The sequence below is a fragment of the Manis pentadactyla genome, chromosome 4 (genome assembly GCF_030020395.1).
Source record: "Manis pentadactyla isolate mManPen7 chromosome 4, mManPen7.hap1, whole genome shotgun sequence".
Classification (NCBI taxonomy): domain Eukaryota; kingdom Metazoa; phylum Chordata; class Mammalia; order Pholidota; family Manidae; genus Manis; species Manis pentadactyla.
In genome coordinates, this window is record NC_080022.1 from 131,745,514 (window position 1) to 131,767,621 (window position 22,108).

At 43.0% G+C, this 22,108-nt stretch overlaps 1 protein-coding gene and 1 pseudogene across 1 annotated transcript in view; both read left to right on the top strand.

The window, feature by feature from the left end:
* Nucleotides 1-19,575, top strand: part of LOC118933456 (cilia- and flagella-associated protein 52-like) — a 51,602-nt pseudogene extending 32,027 nt beyond the window's left edge.
* A 1,072-nt stretch (nt 19,576-20,647) lies between these two features.
* LOC130683224 (ubiquitin carboxyl-terminal hydrolase 43-like) overlaps nt 20,648-22,108 on the top strand; it is a 61,822-nt gene continuing 60,361 nt past the window's right edge. Inside the window, exon 1 of the mRNA XM_057499482.1 lies at nt 20,648-21,433. Within this exon, the coding sequence (XP_057355465.1) occupies nt 20,648-21,433 (786 nt within the window). The remainder of the gene's footprint in view (nt 21,434-22,108) is intronic.

The window sequence follows — 22,108 nt, forward strand, 5'->3', positions numbered from 1 at the left end:
CTTTTGTTTTAATCAGAAAAATTATTTTAGCATTCCATTTAAAGTGTTCTACTGACTTAATTGCTATCTTGGCTTTCTAGCTATATATCTTTGCATTAATTTTTTTTAGTGGTTGCTCTAAGGATGACAACATATAACTTTAACCTATCACAGTCTGCTTAGAGTTAATGTTGGAACTACTTGAAGTAAGATACAATATAGGAACTTTGCAACAATATATTTCCCTTAACACCACTGTGATCTATTGTGCTACTGTTTCCATGTATACTGATTTATATTATAAATCTATCAATGTAATATTATAATTTTTGATTTAACAGTAATAAACTTCTCAAGAATTTAAGAGATGAAGAGGAAATAAAAAGATATGCCTTTTGTGCTTACCCACATATTTGAGCATTTCTGATGCTCTTCATTCTTTCTTAAATATCTAAGTTGCCACCTGGTATCATTTTCCTTTTGGCCTAAAGAACTTTATTTAGCATTGTCTCTGATGAAAAATTCTCCCAGTTTTTGTCTATCTGTAAATACCTTTTGAAAGCTTTCACTTTTGAAGAATAATTGTTTTACTGGTTATGGAATTCTTCACTGATACCTTTTATTCATTAATTTGAATACATCATTGAATGCCTTTGGCTTCCATAGTTTCTAATAAGCACTCATGATGTATATTCTTATCATTCTCCTCTTTGTACCATGTGGTTTTTCTCATTACCACACCTATTTTCAAGATTTTTTCTTTGTTTTGTTTTGTTTTCATTGGGTTGACTATGATAAGTCTTGAGGTAGATTTTTTTGTGTTTATCTTGCTTAGGGTTTGTTAGGAGCTTTTAATCTGTAAGATGATGTTTTCACCAAATTGGAAAGTTTTCAGGTATTATTTCTTCAAGATTTTTCACATTTTCTCTCTCCTGTCTTGAGATTCAAGTTACACATGTTGGAAATTTGATACTGTCCCACAGATTTCTAGGCTGTTCATTTTTCTTCAGGGTTTTTCTGTTTCTTTCATCATGAAATCTACCTTTAAGTTCACAGATTCTTTTGCTATCTCCAGTCGGTTGAGCCCATCTAGTAAATTTTTTATTTCAGTTACTGTCCTTTTCACCTATAGAACTTATATATATATAACATACATTTTTAGTTTCTAGTTCTTCCATTCATTAATATCAGTTTCCTTTAATACTTTGAATATATTTTTGATAGTTGCTTTGAAGTCTTTGGCAATCCAATACCTCAGTCTACTTAGAGTTAGTGTCTTTTGATTGCCTTTTTCCTGAACCATACTTTCCTATTTCTTTGCATGCTCAATTATTTTTTGTTGAAAACTCAGTATTATAAATACTATGTTATAGTAACTTTGAATTCCATAGTATTCTCTGAGGATTTTTGGCCTGAACACAAACTGCCAGCTTGTCTTCCTCATAGTATACAGAAGCTCATGTTTTCATGGCTTTCCATTGCTACTATTTTACACTGGTTTTGGGTTTTCCTGTGGGCTTGCGTAATTAGTCACCCAAGGATTTATGTAGAGATGAAGCTCATCCTCTCCCTGGTTTCCTTGCTTCTAGGGATTTCTCCCTAATTCCAGGTGTTGTTACAACCTTAGGCTCTGGCTTCTGACACTTTAAGCCTATAAGCTTCAGCTTCCTGCCACTGTGCCAAGCTGAGCACAGTTGATGAATGTATTTAGTTAAAAAGGCAAGAAAGACTGAGATTGATCACATGTGGGTCTACCTGCAAAAACAGAATCCTAAAAATAAATACATAAAATTAATGGAATAAAAGAAAATTAGAGTCATTTCTGGTCTCTGCCTGGTTTTTCTTCCTCCTGGAAGAAATTCAGCAGACAGGAATCTGGGCAGTGTTTGGAATCTGAATTTAGGATCTACTCCTGTTGTTGTCATGCTGCCAGGATTTGCCCTTAAAAATTCCAGCTGATTTCCAGCCCTTAACTCTAATTTCTGGCCTGTTTAGCTGGTAAGGCTATGGTTTTCCTGCCACCTTTTTCTACAGACACCATAGCTATGGGAGTTCTGGGCACCTTCAGGGTAGAAAGCACAGTAATAATTGTTAACCCTTTCTGGTTGCACTTTTACAAGAGCAAACTCTTCTTGATTTCTTCTTTTAAATGTTTTCAATGTCTTTAGGATTTTTGGTTCTGGTAATTTTACCCAGTTATTGTACTTGTCATCTGTGGAAAGGTAATATGACCACTTCACTGCTCCTACGTTATAAGAAGTACCCTCTTCTTGTCCTTTTGAGCTGTGTTTTTCTCCAGTTCTGTTTCCCTATATATTTTAATCTGGCTGATTTCTGTTTATTCTCAATGTTTCTGGCCTATATGATGATAATCTTTCTTGCTTTCCTGTATTATTAAGGGAAAAAATGTATATGTATATATAAATATATATAATGTGTGTATGTGTGTGTGTATATATATATATATATGTATGTATATATATATGCTACATCATTTATCTCTACCCTTACCTCTAGATCTTCATTTCATGGGATTTTAGGTGGGAGGGAGGAAACATATGGGCCTAGTGTACCATCATGATCCAATCTATTTTTTTCTGGAACTTAGCCTTTCAGATTCTAAACTAAGGACAATGTTCTACTCAGATGGCTCATTTTTTGGACTAAATTCCTGAGGAATTGGACTAACCATTAGGTTAGGGAGAGTTTGAAAAGTTCATTAGGTACATTCATTCCATGACATTTGACTTTTATGATGAGTCCATACATGGCTTTAAGAGCTTACTTTTCTCAAAGAAGGAACTCATTCACTGAAGGCAATATCTGATATAAAACATCTCTCCTTTTAAATTACTATCTGCTATGGTTTGATTTGACCTCTGTTAATCAGGACTTTCTGGCAATGAACCCCATCTCATCTGTTGTCTGTCCCAGCATTTACTCTTTCTAAGTAACCAGAATTATAATTTTATCCCTGAGCCCCAAAGATACATATATAGAAAAGATCCACTTATTTCCCTATTTACTTATTTTCCAATGTGAGTAGATTTTAAAATAAGAGATAGTGAATAAACATACACTCTTTTTTTTTCTTGCAATGCAGTTTACTTTTTAGGCCCACAGAATTGAAATATAAGAAAAATAACAAATTTGTTATACACCAAAGTCAGGATATGATTACTGCTAGAGAACCAGGAAGATGAATGGAGTCTGGGAGGGGCTTATGAGGGCTTGTCGTTAGGGATTAAAACTGGACAAATGCAACAGAATGTTCAGATGACAAAAGCTGAGTTACATGATTGTTCATCATGCAGTTCTCCATATGGGTTAAAAATTGAGATAAATTTAAAAACTTGTCCATTTTTTCTTTATGCTGGATCCCTTAACTATTGGATTAATTATGACTCCTTAACATTTAAAAAAATTGAAGTATAAGTAACATACAATAATATATTCTTAGGTGTTCAGTTCAATGCTTCTGACAATTTTATATACCTGTGTAACCACTACATAAGCTATAGAACTCTAGTTAATTCTGTCTTCACATAAACTATAACTGGAAATGCATACTTACAAAGCAGATAGTATTTCTTGTATTCCAGTATTAACCCTTTTTCCCTCAAAGGGAAGTGCAAATTGGAATAATCTGTAATTTTTTTACATATTGGGATTTTTCATTCTATTCACAAGTTGTCCTTTAAAAAAAAACCTGATAGACTAATTATTCTGGGATTCTCTTTTTTTTTGTCCACAATCTCATATTTTCTCATACATAACTAAGCAAAGTCATATTTTGGATTATCTGCAAACATGAATTCATTTTCGACTTCGATATCTTAAGTTATCTACTTTAGGAAAAGTTTTGTTTAGGCTCTTTTAACGTAAATATTCCACGAAGTGTATTTTACCTCAAAAATGTTACTATCCTCCAGTCCACCAGGGCATTAAAAGACTTTCAAATTGACATTTCCTTTTTGAGTAACTTTATTCCAACTGTTCCCAAAGGGAAAGGACTACAAAAGATGGTCCATACGTGATTCACGGGCATCAAATGCCATTTTATACAAGAAATCTATAAGGCCATTAAGCCTCAAGATAATTTATGTCTAAAAGGCTTCCTTCCCTACATCCTTATGGAACTCAAATGTGACAAATATGCATCTAAGAAACACTGTATTTTATGGCTGCATCTCTTATTCTCCCGGTGGCTTGCTTCTTCACAGTGGCACTGCTGAGCTGTTTGCCACCTGTGCCAAGAAAGACATCAGGATGTGGCACACGCTGTCCAACAGGGAGCTTCTGAGGATCACTGTACCCAACATGACCTGCCACGGCATTGATTTCATGAGAGACGGCAAGAGCATCATTTCGGGTAACGTTGACATACCAAAGTTTGGCTTTGGGCTCTGGCTTGTGGCTTTGGATCTTGTCATTCTCCCCGTACGCTAGTCTCTACATGTGGATAACCTGGAATGGCCTTCCACTGTCCACCTCCTCCTTACTTCCCATCTAGCCTCGCTTTGGAGTTCCCTTCCAGCTGGGAGACTTTCTGAGCTAGGAATTACCAAGTCACAATTTCCCTTCTCCCACATTTTGCATATAACATGTAGCTTCCACTCTAGTAGGGAAATTTACTAATTCAATTACAAAATGGACTGGAGGCCTTAGTACAGGGCACTTGTGTTAGAACCCCTTTTGTTGTTCAAGAGATTAAAAAACCTGACCTAATCTATGTTATGCCTCAAAGGGAATTTATTTTATGCCAAAATATTTTAACTTTAAACATCATTATGTTCAATCCACATGCAGATTTCCTCAGGGCTCAAAAAGTAAACTCACTTGTTCGCATCCATGCAAAGTCAAGTGGATCTTTCAGTACAGCTATTAAATGGTGATACCAGGAACCCATTTCATCCCCATTTTTATTGGCTTTGTTTCCTCTGTGTTGGCTTCGCCCTTGGGCGTGTCTTCTCCACATAGTGGCCCCAGGAGCTCTTGGCTTATATTATACTTAGAGCTAATAAACCTGCAGGTCAGAATCTTGGAGTCTTCACCTCCTCCTTTTCTTTTTTTTTTTGTAGATAATTATTTTTTTATTGAAGGGTAGTTGACACACAGTATTACATTACATTAGTTTCAGGTGTACAACATAGTGATTCAACATTTATATACATGACAATTCTAGGTACCAGCTATCACCATACCAAGCTGTTACAATATCTTGACTATATTCATTACATCCCGGTCACTTATTATTTTACCATTGGAAGTGTGTACTTTTTTTTTTTTTTTGTGAGGGCATCTCTCATATTTATTGACCAAATGGTTGTTAACAGCAATAAAATTCTGTATAGGGGAGTCAATGCTCAATGCACAATCACTAATCCACCCCAAGCCTAATTTTCGTCAGTCTCCAATCTTCTGAGGCATAACAAACAAGTTCTTACATGGAGAACAAATTCTTACATAGTGAATAAGTTCTTACATGGTGAAGAGTACAAGGGCAGCCATCACAGAAACCTTCGGTTTTGCTCATGCATTATGAACTATAAACAGTCAGTTCAAATATGAATACTCATTTGATTTTTATACTTGATTTATATGTGGATACCACATTTCTCTCTTTATTATTATTATTTTTAATAAAATGCTGAAGTGGTAGATAGATAGAAGATAAAGGTAGAAAACATAGTTTAGTGTTGTAAGAGAGCAAATGTAGATGATCAGGTGTGTGCCTGTAGACTATGTGTTAATCCAAGCTAGACAAGGGCAATAAAACATCCACATATGCATAAGATTTCTCTCAGAACAGGGGGGGTGAGGTCCTAAGCCTCACCTCTGTTGATCCCCAATTTCTCACCTGATGACCCCCCTGCGACTGTGCCTGTCTTAGGTTGTTCCTCCCTTGAGGAATCTTACCCGTCTCTGGCTAACCAGTCATCTTCCAGGGCCATACAGGGAAATGTAAAGTTGGTAAGTGAGAGAGAAGCCTTATTGTTTGAAATGGTTAGCTTTTTATTTTTTTGCATATTTATGCCCTGTAGCTTCTATGCCCAGCATTTGTCTTGAGGTATCTTTACCACTTGGAAGAATTATGATACTCGGTAAATTTGATATGAGGCTCAAATTCTATTTAAGGGTTGTAATTAGGAAGGAAGAAGAAAAGCTATAGAAGTAGCAGGCGGAAGAAAACATGGGAAGATTGATTATTCTTTGACATATCTTCTTGTAGAGTAACTTCAGCATGTATAGGTTTTAAGCTACTACTTAAATTACGCACACACATTAACATAATAGGAGTATAGTTACATAACCAAAGCATACCTGTAATTACCAGCCATCTCCAGTGAAACCAAGAAAACCAGTTAGGCACCTTAGGCATTTGTGAAAACTTATCGATGATATGGTGGATATTGTCCAACTGAACTTGAACAGTCTGAGAGAAATCAGACAAATTAAAACAACCCATTCCTGGGGAATGTTCACATCCCTTATGTTCTTTTAACAGTAAATAGTCTGTAGTTGTAAGATTTTGGAGCGCTACAATTTGTACTTCTCCTAATTCTTGATTGAGTTCCAACAGTATAGATCCAGTCAAATTTGTTGTTTTACTGTATGCACAGGCCAGCTTAGATATCTCCTTCATAATTCCCATGGCAAGTCCAGGAACTGGTGGGATGAGTGCATCTACACCTGTGGCAGTGCGTGGATCTTTGTTGGGGTTTTTTTTTTTTGCTGATCATCTTCTGTCATGAGTCTTCGTGAGAGTGCTGATGTTGGAAGTTCTTTTTCATATCATATCTTAGTTCATTTTCGGGATAGCCAAATTAGGCTTTGATCCTCTGTATAAACAGAAACAGACCCTTTGCCTACACTTTTATATGCCCTTTATATCATTGTGTAGAACTCATTGGAGGTCACCACACAGGAAGTGCTTTTTTTTTTTATCATTAATCTACACTTACATGACGAATACTTTGTTTACTAGGCTCTCCCCTATACCAGGTCCCCCCTATAAACCCCTTTACAGTCACTGTACATCAGCATAGCAAATGTTGTAGAATCACTACTTGCCTTCTCTGTGTTGTACAGCCCTCCATTTTCTCCTACCCCCCCATGCATGCTAATCTTAACACCCCCCTTCTTCTCCCCCCCCTTATTCCTCCCTACCCACCCATCCTCCCCAGTCCCTTTCCCTTTGGTACCTGTTAGTCCATTCTTGAGTTCTGTGATTCTGCTGCTGTTTTGTTCCTTCAGTTTTCCTTTGTTCTTGTATTCCACAGATAAGTGAAATCATTTGGTATTTCTCTTTCTCCGCTTGGCTTGTTTCACTGAGCATAATACCCTCCAGCTCCATCCATGTTGCTGCAAATGGTTGGATTTGCCCTTTTCTTATGGCTGAGTAGTATTCCATTGTGTATATGTACCACATCTTCTTTATCCATTCATCTATCGATGGACATTTAGGTTGCTTCCAATTCTTGGCTATTGTAAATAGTGCTGCGATAAACATAGGGGTGCACTGATCTTTCTCATACTTGATTGCTGCATTCTTAGGGTAAATTCCTAGGAGTGCAATTCCTGGGTCAAATGGTAGGTCTGTTTTGAGCATTTTGATGTACCTCCATACTGCTTTCCACAATGGTTGAACTAACTTACATTCCCACCAGCAGTGTAGGAGGGTTCCCCTTTCTCCACAGCCTCGCCAACATTTGTTGTTCTCTGTCTTTTGGATGGCAGCCATCCTTCCTGGTGTGAGGTGATACCTCATTGTAGTTTTAATTTGCATTTCTCTGATAATTAGCGATGTGGAGCATCTTTTCATGTGTCTGTTGGCCATCTGTATTTCTTTTTTGGAGACCTGTCTGTTCAGTTCCTCTGCCCATTTTTTAATTGGATTATTTGTTTTTTGTTTGTTGAGGCGTGTGAGCTCTTTATATATTCTGGACGTCAAGCCTTTATCAGATGTGTCATTTTCAAATATATTCTCCCATACTGTAGGGTTCCTTTTTGTTCTATTGATGGTGTCTCTTTTTGCTGTACAGAAGCTTTTCAGCTTAATATATTCCCACTTATTCATTTTTGCTGTTGTTTTCCTTGCCCGGGGAGATATGTTCAAGAAGACGTCACTCATGTTTATGTCTAAGAGGTTTTTGCCTATGTTTTCTTCCAAGAGTTTAATGGTTTCATGACTTACATTCAGGTCTTTGATCCATTTTGAGTTTACTTTTGTATATGGGGTTAGACAATGGTCCAGTTTCATTCTCCTACATGTAGCTGTCCAGTTTTGCCAGCATCGTCTGTTGAAGAGACTGTCATTTCGCCATTGTATGTCCATGGCTCCTTTATCAAATATTAATTGACCATATATGTCTGGGTTAATGTCTGGAGTCTCTAGTCTGTTCCATTGATCTGTGCCTCTGCTCTTGTGCCAGTACCAAATTGTCTTGATTACTAAGGCTTTATAGTAGAGCTTGAAGTTGGGGAGTGAGATCCCCCCTACTTTATTCTTCTTTCTCAGGATTGCTTTGGCTATTCGGGGTCTTTGTTGTTTCCATATGAATTTTTGAATTATTTGTTCCAGTTCATTGAAGAATGTTGCTGGTAGTTTCATAGGGATTGCATCAAATCTGTATATTGCTTTGGGCAGGATGGCCATTTTGACGATATTAATTCTTCATAGCCAAGAGCATGGGATGAGTTTCCATCTGTTAGTGTCCCCTTTAATTTCTCTTAAGAGTGACTTATAGTTTTCAGCTCCTCCTTTTCTTTTACACCCCATATCCATTTGCCCCAGTGGCTCTCCCCTCAGAGCATACCCAAGATTCTGTCGCTTCTCATCATCATCGTGTCAGCCACGACCATCTCTCTCCTAGACTATTTTCGTAGCTTTGCACCAGGTCTCCCTGCTTCTACCCTTGTCTACCACCCTTCTCTCCAGTCTGTTATCAACACAGAAGCCAGGGATCTCTTTTTAAAACATAAGACTGATCAAACCATTTTGGGGACTCATTTCTAAGTTTCCACAGTTGCCTACATGACCTTCTCTCCTTCCCACCTCCACCTTCTCACCTCAGACTTTGCCTCCTACCACTCACCCCTCTCTAGTCATATTTCCTTTTCTTTTGCTGTTCCTCAAACACATTGTGCATAGGGCCTTTGCTGTAGCTATTTTGTCTGCTTGGAATGTTCTTTCCCCAGTTAGCCTCATAACTCCCTCCTCACCCCCTCACTTCCTCAAGTCTTTGCTGGAATAGGATCTACCTTGAGCATCTTATTTAAAAATGCTAAGGTCAAGAGGTGACAAGAGAAGGAGTGAGTCACCTAAGGCATAGGGAATGGGCATTCCAGGCAGAGGGAACAGTAACTACAAAGGCCCTGAGGTGGGAAAACTGATTAGCATATTTGAAGAAAAGAAAGACCAGTAGTGTATCTGCAGCTTAGTGGTAAAGCTGGGGTCAGAACTGGAGGAGAGTGGTACAGAGGAAGTTGAGGTGGGTAGAGAGAGACTAATATCTGTGGAGGATACGGTGTTGGATTTTCACTGTAGATGGGAAAGGCTTCTGAAAGTTTGATCAAGGAGGTAGTAGGATTTTAAGAAGTTCACCCTGTCCCTGCGTAGATAATTGGTTGAGGGGAGCAAGAGTCTAAGGCCAGGGAAGAAGCTTTTATAATAATCCAGGAGAGAGATGCTGGTGGCATGGACAAGGGTGGTCCCAGGGGAAGGGTTGGGAAGTGGTAGGATTCAGGATGTCTTTCAACTGTAGAGTTGATGGGACTTGCTGATGCACGGGGTATTGGCTTGGGTTGGACAATGGAATAGAGAAGATTCAAGGATGAATGTGAAGTTCTTGGGTTGAACAACTGGATGGATGACACCATCATTTCATTGAGATGGGGAAGATGGTGGGAGTGGGGGAAGGAGCATCGGGTTCAAGGGGAGGGGGAGGGATGGGAAGCCACCATTTTTTTGAAGGTGTTAAATTCTATGTCCCAGGTGCAATATCAACTAGCTAGTTGAATTCACAAGTTTTGCAGCCTGTGAGAAATGTGAGCTGGCCTCACTCCTTCCTCCCCACCCCAACTTCTCTCTCCTGGACTGGGGTGCACCTAGAGGCAGGTTCAACTAAGGCAACTCATTTCCCTCAGTTAGGTGTGAGCAGCTCTAGGAGTCAGAGAAAAGGGGGTGTGATTTCCTGGCAATTAGGGGATGACCAGCCTCTTTCCTCCAACAGCATGACTGCCTCCCAATCCTGAATCTCATTTATGATGTAACAGCCTACGGAAAGAGCATGAATACACTGATCTTCGCCTTTTGTTTCTCCTTCATGCCAGGATGGGACGACGGGAAAATCCAAGCTTTCGCCCCAGAGACAGGCCGGTTGATATATGTCATTAACAATGCCCACAGGATTGGAGTGACGGCCATCGCCACCACCAGCGACTGTAAAAGGGTCATCAGGGGCGGTGGGGAAGGGGAGGTACTGTTCTTAAAGGCAGAATGTTTTCCAAATAGCCCTTGACTTAGAGTAACGGCCTTATAGGAGGCCACTTATTTGATTTATTTAACCTGTACTAGGAGTCAAGCAGGACCAAATTCAGATTTGGATGAAACCCTAAAATACATGATAAACTGAAGTTCTGATAATATAAATATGCATATAAATGTATCTGTTCACAGAAAGGACATTTCAGATACAAACATAAAAGCGTTCTCCGTGGAATCAAGGTTGGCATTCTGCCAGAGTTTTAGACTATTTGCTCTTTTCCTTCAAAGACCACAGTTACATAAATTGTCTTTATCTTATCTTTTAAAGAAGATGCTATTTTTAGAATAAATTCTTCAATCTACGCAGACATTTTCACCATTCATTTAAAATTATTACACTTGACCTTTTCTTTAATCATTTCAAGGCTTCTAAAACATCTTTCACTCACACAGTCATCTCAGGGTTTCTCCTGCCCTCCTCCCCAGCTTTTTTGCTATTTAAAAGCCTTCCCTTTCTCAACATAGGGTATTTTCTTTTCTGCATGCTATCACGGGAATAACTTACCAGGGAAAGAAAGATACAGCATCTTGATGTAGCCTTCAGAAGACTTTGGGCCAATCTGATGTGTGGCTGAGTGTTTGGAATCCAGAGTCATGCTGCCTGGTCCCAAATTTCACTTCTGCCGTTTACCTGCTGTGTGGTCTCTCTCTGCTCCATTTCCTGTGTGTAAAGTGAAGATAACAACACTCTTATTAATGAGATATTTTACACTCTTTATCTTATATTAATTCTTCAAAATCTGATGCCCATTTTACCTTCAGAGCCCATGGTCATCTGGACTAGGCACATTCCAGGTGCTCCATAGACATCCTCAGCCTCAGACCATCTGCCTGCTCTCCACCTACCACCACCGTCTCTGCTTCACTCCCTTCCCTTATCCCTTCGGCCGTGCTGGTGCTGACACCCTCAGCGCCCTTGCTTGCTCCTCCAGTCTTCTGGGACATCTGCCTTACTGATGCCTCAACTGGGTTTGAACCAGACCACTGGTGTTCTAGGTGCCTGAGCCCAGGCTTATGAGAGCTGCTGAGGAAATCACACGTTACCAATTCACTGCCCTTGGCCCCACACAGCTATCTTTTCACAGAACAATGTCAGCTCCTCTTCCCATTCTCCATGCAGCTATTACAGACTTGTCCTTCCAAAAGACATAGTCTAGAAGGTCTTTGTAAGTGCTAGAGACTAGATTTGCAGCAGGTGTGCACTGGTATAAATGCAGTAGTTGCTGAAATACTCAACTACCTTCATTTTCACTAGCACATGGCCATTGCCAGAGTTTGAAGACCCCAGTCCCACCACCTTGTCCTCTTCCCTCCATGCATGCCCACACCTCCCTGCAATCCCACTTCTAAAGGGCTAACGCCCAGCACATCTAAAGTTCCAGTCTCGGGCTGTCTGGCTGGTGCCCACAGCATAGTAGTAAGAAAATTAGAATATCACTCTTGCTAAAGAGTGAATGTATGCTTCCAAATGCAGTGGGCATTTAAGATGGGAGATATATTTTCTTTGGCAATAGTCATTATCCCATCCCAGGTCAGAAACAGGGAATCATTTGGACACTATAGAAATGAATCTGGCCCAGCTCATTTGAGATAACCTCATGTTTCCTCATCTTCTTTACTAAGAAAGTATCTTAGAATGTTTTCCTTCCTTCATTGAAGCTTATTTTGCTCTTACCAGGTATAAATATGTTAGTCTGTTATTACTTTATCCTAATACTAGTTTTTAGTCTAGTTTTCACCTCAACTACGGTTCTTTCACACAAAGTAATTTTATTTCACAAAAAGCCATTCCTCCTCTTATTTTTCATAAGTCCAACATATTCGCTATAAGACGGTATATGCATCTGACTAAATTATTATGTTTTCTGGTATAGTTGTGACAGTGTTTATTATAAGACATAGATAAATAACTTCCCTTTTACATATCCTTTTTATTGCCAACTAGGGCATTGTATGGGTTGTTGTGGAATTTTGTGTGGGAGTAGTTGTATTACCTATGGGTTTCCTTTCAGAATAGTAGAGGGGTGTTGGAAAATACTCGTTATCGAAAGTGGGTATTGACTGTGACAAGGTTGAGAACTGATGATTCTAAATGATTAAAATTAAGCGGCTGATGTGCAAGTTAAATATGGCTATAGGTACCCAAGAGATTTCCTGATGGCACCAGAAATTTGAGAGCAACGCTCAGCAGAAATGAGTAGACACATTACTTCCCTTGGTTTAGCAGCAGCCCTGGCAGTATGGGTTTTAGTAGCGGGTATCTGATAGATTTCTCAGCCCTCAAAGTAGAAGCAGGGACAGGACCAGTGGTAGCATTTTCCTGGCTCCACGGATGAATGCTCCTGCCCCACAACTTAGCATTCCTACCCCGCTCAACTGTGATGAGAACAGGGAGCTAAAGAAAACAAGTCCAGCACAGCGGAGGTGAAAAAGCTCTTGGGATCGTTTTATCCCTTCAAAAGTGCCCGTCTGTACTGAGCCTGGATGTGTGGTTCTCAGGTGAGGGTGTGGCAGATAGGCTGCCAGACCCAGAAGCTGGAGGAGGCTCTGAAGGAGCACAAGTCATCTGTGTCCTGCATTCGGGTGAAGAAGGACAACGAGCAGTGTGTCACCGCCAGCACGGATGGGACCTGCATCATTTGGGACCTTGTGTAGGTTACCTATGATGGCAAGGGCAAAGTGACACAAAATGCATTATTGAACTTGACAGAAGGTTCACACACAAGGTGGGAATCTTATTTAAGGCGACAGTAAAGGGGTGCTCACCGGAAGCTATTCATCTGCATGACTGCGCAGGGTTTACAGATGCTGGCAGAAAGGGTGTCGTTTCCAGGAAGAGCAGGACATTAGAAATTTCTGGATGGATGGAAAGTAGCTTTACAGATACACACAGTGAAGCATGATTGAACTTATACTAATGCAACTCTGAGAATCCCCCAAGAAGGGAGAAGGGAAATAACTTAAATAATGTAGGCAGTTCCTCTTGGCATTCTGCCCAGTCCAGTCAAGCCCAGAATGAGCTTGCCATGGGGGACAGGGTAGGAGTGGGGGTGAGGGGTGTGAATTTGCCCTTCCTTCATTCTCGGGGAGGTCTCATGCTGTAAGCGCACCACTATCCCCATAGAGGGGCTGACTCCAAGGTCACTGGACCAAAATGTGAACTTTAGTTTTGGAGTAACTCAAAGGATTTTCAATGTCAGTCATTTTATTTTCTATAAGCATGTTTGTTGCTTGTTTTTACTTAGAATTAGACCCTATTCCTCCAACCCCTCTCCCTGCCTAGCACCGCTCTACCATTCCTAAGATGCCTCCCCACCGTGATAACTGCATTAGAGACTTGGATAAGTACGGAGCTGGGAGAAAAGAGATAGGGATATATAGTTATAGATACAGATATTGTATAAAAATATGAGATGGTCTTGATTGAAGAGAGGAGAATGGAACTAAAGGCAAAGACAGAATACTTTTTATTTAATGCATTAAAAAAAAAAACCCAAACTAAGCAAACCTCTGTCTTCTACTTCCCTGTGTCTCTAACCTTGATGTGCACAGTAATCACCTGGGGAGCTTGTTAAAATGTAGATTTTGATTCAGTAGGTCTAGAGTGGTGCCTGAGATTCTGCATTTGTAACAAGCTTCCAAGTGATGTTCCCGGAGCTGGTCCAAGGGCTGCACTTACGGGTCATGTTCACATTACTCCTGAACTTCCCATTGGGAAAATACATAACGAGAAGATCATGTCTGAACTTATTTCTGTGGATGCTTGTGACCACCTCAAATCTTTAAAGCCTCCCTTTTATGGAGCGACATATTTGGTTAATTTGTACCAAAATCTTTTAAAAATGCTCAGCTCAGATACCCTGTGAGAAAACTTCCCTAATGAGAAAGAACTGTAGAAGGTGCCTTTTTGCAGCCAGCAGAGCCTGGCCTGAGATGGTCACCTATCTCCTATGGAAGGAGAAGCTTGATTTACATATTTCTCAGTACAATAGCTAAAGCAATGTTTCTCAAACTATTGTGCACGTGGAATCACGTGGTACTGATTACCATGTAAATGTATGGGCCTCCCCCAGCCTCCTAAACCAAATCCCTAGAGGTAAAGCCCAATAACATCCACCTTTAAAAAGCCCTTCCCCACCCTTTGATGCTCAGCTTGTAAAGGCATTCACTTCAAAATGGCGGCCTCCGGAATAAAGTACCTGGTATGGAGACGGCAGATTGACCCGAGGTCAGCCTCGCTACTTCCTTCTCACAGGAACTTGAGGCTTCCCATGGAGTTCTGTGCTTTATCTTTAAAAAAGGACCCCACCCAGCATGCTCTGACTGCCCCTGGTAAGGTGCATTGCGAGGACACAGAAGTGGAGTGGACAGAGTTAACAGGAAATCTATTTGGGATAGATAAATCAACCCAAATCCAAGCTTCTACCAAATCTAGTTTGAATAGTAAATGTCTTCTAGGAAAGAGAAAGTTGAGTTTCACAGCTCTTGACTTTATTTTTCAGGCGTCTTAGGAGGAATCAGATGATCCTGGCCAACACCTTATTCCAGTGTGTTTGTTACCACCCTGAAGAGTTTCAGATCATCACCAGTGGGACAGACAGAAAGGTAAGTACTGTCAGCAAGAGTCAAGATCTTTCTGGTACAGTGGAAAAGCGAAGTGCGGTGGCCGAGAGTGCAGGCTCCAGAAACAAGCCATTCCAGTTCAGAGAGGGAGGCTTTGCCGTAGATCCGCCATGTGGCTTTGGAAATGCTACATAACCTTTCAGTGCCTTTGCTTCCTCGTCTGTAAAATGGAAATGATGATACTGTCAACCTCATAGAATTGCCATGATGATTACAGCCATGCTCACGTACTGCTAATAGCAGGGGGCCTGGAACAGAGTAGGTGCTCAATAAATATCAGTTTTTATTATTAGGAAATTTCTGAGGCTGGAACAGAATTGCTGTGCCCAAGCCAGCTGTCACTTTTACTAAATTCAAATCGAATGACAGTAGAGCTCCTCATTTCTCATTGCTCTACTTCATCAGTATATCAACAGTTTCTTTAGCTGGGGAGTCCATGTCTTTGGGTAAAGATTGGTCCCTCTCTGGGGGGAAATATTTCCTCTTGGGACAAACAAACGGCTTCAGGAGAGAGTCACATGGAGGGGCACAAGGATGCCAGGGTGTCACCCAGCTGCACAGATGAGCCAGATCTTGGTCTAATTGATGGATTTGGACTCCCCTGATTCGGATTTGAGATGACTTTGAGATCATTGAAGAAGGCGCATATTTATCTTTTCACTAGTTACAGAAAAGGTTGATAAGTGAAAAGTATAAAAATATAGTAGGAAAAATACTAAACGTGCCTCTCCACCTGCCACCCCCTACAGAATTAGAATTTAGGGGTGGGGCTTTTTCTGCCTGAACTTTCCATGTGATTGAGAACTACTGCTCAAAGACACTGTCATAAAAACGCAAGAAATCCTGCTCCAAGCCAGGATTTGCTGACCCAGTTGGAATGTTGTGGGAGGGCACGGAGATTGGCTTCCCTTCTAGTCTCTGCAGGTTGGCCTTCTCAGTTTGTGTCTCACTGGCCCAAACAGGATTAAAAGCCTGCCCACCCGCCAACCCCATGGCGCCCCTGTGGTCTAAATAGGCTTCCTCTTCCAACTGGCGTGGAATGGATATTAGGGAGTTCATCACAGTACCTCTATAAATGCTTTGCTCTATGGTTCAAAAAGCTTCTGCCATATTCTAGGTTTCAGTTTATGAGACTTGAAGCAGCCTGCTTCCTTCTTATTGGCATTTTCACCAGAATACTCAAACCATACGTCATAAATCTGTCAACCTATTCTGAGGGTTGGGGACAGGACACTGTCCTTGCTGTCATGGAGCTTACATCCTGTGGGGAGTTATTTTGGGTGGGAGGGAACGGGTTGTTCAGTACACATGTAGATGAATACATAAATGGACTATGAGTAAGAAATGAACAGAATGATAAAGTTGCTGAAAGGGCTAAAAAGAAAATAGACTAGGTTGTACTGTCTGGGTGGAAGGAAACTGCTTTAGTGACGATGGTCAGCGATGGCCTCCCTAAGGAGGTCAATTTGAGCTGAGGCCTGAGTGACAGGAGGACCGAGCCATACTTAGACCTCAGGGAAGACCAGCCCAGCTGGAGGATACCTGGGAAAGCCTGAGGTGCCATAAGGCTGCCCAGAAGAGGGTCACTTTGATCTTTTTTCCAAGAAAGCAGGTGGTCAAGCACCAGCTACTAACATAGATACGGTTCCTGAGAAACAAGGATTTTGGTGAGCTTTTATACTCTTTAATGCTTTTACTATGAAAATAGAACATTTTCTTGAAGTAATCAAGTGCCAGTCAAAATTATAAAGCCAAAAAAAAAAATACACATTTTTAGCTAGATTCTGAATCCCAATTCCTGACATAATTAGTGGACCATAGAAAGTTTCCATTAGTATCAAACAAACATCGTATTTCACAAACAAGGGGGTGAGATGTGAGATTATGATTCCTGCTCAAGAGCACTTTGTTTGGAAAGCAATTTTATTTTTGAATAGGCTGTACATTTACAAAGTTCAAAAAGTATAAAAGCAGTATATTCAGAGCAAAATCTTCCTCCCTTGAGCCTGTCTCCCCACCACCCCCACCCCTAACCTCCTTCCCTCCCCCAGGAGGGGACCTTACTATCAGTTTGCCTTTAAATCCACCCTGTGGAATATTTTATTGCTTTGAGGCTGAAGAGAAAGGTGGGAATAAGGGTGGGCTGAGGAAGAGGTGGGGGGACCAGCTGCAGTGGGAAGGGGACTTTGGAAGGCTTGGACTCCAGAACTCTCTGCAGGCTCGTTCCCCCAGCTGAAGGAAGGAACCGCTTCCCCTTCCTGCAGGCCTGAGGCCTCCCTCTCCTAGGAACACACACAGGAAACTGGATTCTGTGGTGGTTTCCTTCCTCCTTTTACCGCCTGCCTCAGATTCAATCTGCTTAGTCTAAGCAAAGGCACTTTCTGTCACAATCTGGTTTTAGCAGCCCATCAGCATCTCTGTAAATAGATGCGAATTTAAAACCCAATACTAAAAATATTAAAATGGTCCACCCCCTCCTTTAGCTTGTTTATAATTTCAGCAGATATATCACCCCAGAGTATATTTTTGCTACCTTCTATTTAAAGTAGAACCATCTTTTGTTAGCCTGGGTGTGGATGATTTCACTGAGCTAACGCCTGCCGAATGCTTCTTTCCTGAATTCCAGGTTGCCTACTGGGAAGTATTTGATGGGTCAGTGATCAGAGAGCTGGAAGGTTCCTTGTCTGGGTCAATCAATGGCATGGATATCACACTGGAAGGAGTGCACTTTGTCACAGGTTAGTCCCCGGCATAGGGACAGAGTCAAACCCAGCTGAATTAAACGGGCACTAGGAACCTGCCAGGCGGGAGGCAGCTGGAAGGGACCAGACCACAAAGGGATCCGAAGGGCAACGAGGTCAGATTCAGGCCTGAAATGCTGCCCTAGGTGTGGCCGCCAAAGCAGAATGCAGAAATCCCATTTCAGTGAGAGGGAATGTTTTCCCATGAGCCTCAGGAGGACAAATAAAAGCCAAGCCTTACATTGCTTGTTTTTTTGTTGTGGGTGTAATGACAGAAGTGGGACTTTAAACGGTTTGGGCTGTCCAGCGTGCCTTGCTTTGTTATTTCCTACTGAAGCCTTAAATGCTAGGCCTGTAAGTCATTTCCAGGGGGCACTTTCCACACAACATGCCTGTAGCAATACCACCAATATTATTTCCTGCCGGCCTCTTTGATTCTTCAGGCTGTTAACAAATAAATGCTCCAAATGAATTCAAGGCTCACAGTCACATTTACCTAAAGCACGATACAAAACCGGACACGATGCGATCCCAGTCACATCTACAGATGTATACCTGTATACTTAGACTGGAAGGAACTAAACCGAGATGTTACTGGTGGTTACTTCTGTGTGGTGGGATCAAGGGTGATGTCACCTCTCTGTATTTTTTTCCCCCAATTTTGACTACAATAGACCTGGAATTTTATAATCGAGGAAAAGAGTTATTATAAAGACAGGTTTTTCTTCCTTTAAACAGGCACACAGGAAATGTACTGAAAATAATCCAGTGATTTGAGGTCAGGGCTATTTATTCTATTGCTGCAGTGCCACAGAACTGTTTTGACTTTTTCAGGCGGAAATGACCATCTGGTCAAAGTTTGGGATTATAATGAAGCTGAAGTGACTCACGTCGGGGTGGGACACAGCGGTAACATTACCCGCATCCGGATAAGTCCAGGAAACCAGTACATTGTTAGTGTAAGTGCCGACGGAGCCATTCTGAGATGGAAGTGCCCCTTTGCCTCATAAGCTGCAGGCACATCCCGGGTGCCGGGCGCTGCCCACAGTTCTGCTGAAGGCTGAATTTCGATAACCAAGAATGCTCTTTGATTTCTTACCTCTGTTTTTGTTCTTTAGTGAAAATATTTTATCTGTGAGTTTCTCCTTTATGGAATACATTGCACTCTTGAATTGTATATTAAAATTCAAGTGTGTTCAAGGATAATTTGTCCAGACTGTAATTAAAAGTTTATTATGAATAAATCCTCAGTTGTTGGTTTCCTGTTACATCTCTCTTCTATGACTGCAAACCCCACAGCCCTTTCTCAGTATTTGTCCACAGATATCATTGCTGTCACTCTCTTAAAATAAGAATGGTGAGCTTACCTTCTTTCTAGCATTTCACTGATCAAGCTGCATGGGGCAAGACTTGGGTTTGAATAATGTATTAAAGCATCAGCAGAATTCCTGACACAGCAGAGAGTTAAACATGAATTACAGTGTTTTCTCAAAGAAAAGGAGTGCTGTTGGGGAGCTTGGCATGATTATCAAAGATGAAATTTCAGAGATTCTTTTCTGAAGTCCGCCATAAAATTTCCAGTACTTACCATCAGAAGGTCATGGAAAGGACCTTGTGCATTCAACCAGGTATCCTTTCCCAGAGAGGGAAAATTTTGGCTTTTTCTAGAAACACTTAAAGTCTCCAATTCACAGTTCATTCTAAGCGTCTTTAGGCTTTAACAAATGCTTCTTGTTTGCATTAGGTAACCTGCTGCTGCCCTATTTGACATATCAAGGCAGGTATTCAAAATGATCACTTATTTATCAAGTAATAAGTAACATTTCAGAGCATTGATGTAATAATGCAGCCCGCTGATCTCCTTTGTTAGCTAGAAATTTTATGATTAGTTCGTTTTGCAAGGCTTTACCGGATTCACCATAAACCTGACAGTTTATAAAGAACAGCGAGTGGAGGCCCCCAGTTAACCCAGGGAATCAGGGGCGGGGCCGGGCCAAGCCAATTCTGATTGGGCAGCAGTTCCGCAAAGGTTGTGCTTTACGTAGTGAACGAGAGACCTGAGAGACCTCGCAGGGGGCACGCCTGAGAGCCGGGAACTTTCCTGGTAAGCAAGTACTGAGGTTGGAAAGTGCTAGCCTCTAAGGCTGATAGTCCACTGACCTGGGTCGAGTTCCGGTTTCTCTGCTTTCAGGATGGTGGTCTCGGATACGGTGCGTTTACCTCTCTGAGCCCGCCTTCCCGCCAGTGAAAGCGAGGATGACCGGTCTCACTTGCAAGTTTTGGGAAAACGACTTTAACCTCGTCTGTAGGTTAACCAAGCAAACCGCAGCCATCCCGGGTGTTTCTTCACAGGGCGACACGCGGCTCCCAGGTCAGCACTCAGGATGCTGGGTCCGGGCACAGGCTGCTTCCCCTACTAGGCAAGAAGGGCTTGGAAGGAGGTGGCGCCACCTGTCCGCGCACACCTGAGCCTGCGGAGGACCCAACGCGGTGCAAAATCGCTCCCCACCCCTCCCCTGCTCCCAGCGCGCGCCTCTCACCACGTCGGAGGCTGCCCTTTGGAGAGTCTTTCTGGCCTTTTTCTTCACAGTCACCTCGAACTCGGTAATTACAAGAAACTTAGAAATAGCCAGGGCTTTGCCATTTACTAGGCGCTTTCAAATTTATCATCTATTGTTTCCACAGCTTGAAGGCTGGGAGGAGACTAGGAGCAGAGGTTAAATTCAGGTCCTTCGGTTTATGGAGGTCAGAAAGGATGAGGAACGTGAATCCGGCGGTTCCCAGCGCCTGCACCCCAGTCGGCGCGGCTGGGTCCCCGGCGGGCGAGGGGCGGCCAGGCGCTGCCTTGGGGAGCGCCCTGCGGCCCGATTCCCGCGCGGGGCGTAGTGGCCCCGCCCGTGGCTCCGCCTCCGCCCGGTCCCGGCACACCTGGCCGGCAGGTAGCTGGCGCCCGGGCGCGGTTCTGAGGCTCTCGGGGTCTGCGAGCGGCTGGGCCCGTCCGCCTAAGGGAAGCGCGGCGGCGGAAGCCATGGACCCTGGCCTGGGGGCCCCTGCGACAGCCGAGGGGCCGCCCGCGCCCCGGCCCCGCCGCCGCCGCTCCCTGCGTCGCCTGTTCAGCCGCTTCCTGCTGGCGCTGGGCAGCCGCTCCCGCCCCGGGGACTCGCCGCCCGGGCCGCAGCCCCAGCTCCAGCCTGGCCGCTGCGACGGCGACGGTGAGGGGGGCTTTGATTGCGCCCCGGGCCCGGCTTTAGCAGCGCCCGGGAGCCCCGGGGAGGAGAGCCCGCCGGGACACCAGCCCCAGCGCCCCGCCGGCGACGGCGCGCGGCCCACTTGCGCGCAGGGCTTAAAGAACCACGGCAACACCTGTTTCATGAACGCCGTGGTGCAGTGTCTCAGCAACACCGACCTCCTGGCGGAGTTCCTGGCGCTGGGCCGCTACCGGGCGGCGCCGGGCCGCGCCGAGGTCACCGAGCAGCTGGCGGCGCCGGTGCGCGCGCTCTGGACCCGCGAATACACATACCAACTTTCTGCGGAGTTCAAGGTAGGCGGCACGCTGCAGACGGCCGCCCTCGCCGCTAGGCGGCGGTCTTGTTCCGGTCCTTCTGGTTTCGCTTCTCGGAAAGAGTGCTCCATCAGGAAAGGGGTTTTCTTGGGGCCTCCTTTAGGTGGCATTTGCCAGTTCATCCTCTGGTTACTGCCTTTGTCTTGAGTTGACTTGTGCAGTCGCTTGTCCATGTTTTCCTTATGACTCTCTCCCAGGTATTTTGAGGGGGGTGAGTAGATTTGAGTGGTTCAGCATTTTTGCATTCAGCAAACATTTTGTTGAATGGCCTCTGCGGCAGGCAGAGTTCTAACGCCAGGCATAGTTTCTTTGCAGTTTGGAGGGATGCGGTGTAGGAAGTCTGACTTTGAAGGCCAAGTCCTGGGAGAAAGGAGGTGATGCTTGCATTGAGATCCGAATGATGAGAAGGTCGCAGCCAGGTTGAGATCTAGGAATAATCCAGGTAAAGGGAACAGCGAGTACAAAGGCCATAGGCCTGCAGTAGCTGGGAACACAAGGCACGGAAAGAAAACTAGTGTGGCTGGAGCCCAGGAGGGTAGAGTGGGGCGTGGAGGTGGTTGGTCAGATCGCGCAACGGCTTGGAAGCAATGGTAAGGAGTTTAGATTTTATTTTAAGCCCAGTGGAAACAGGACCGGTTGCCCAGGTACTGTGCT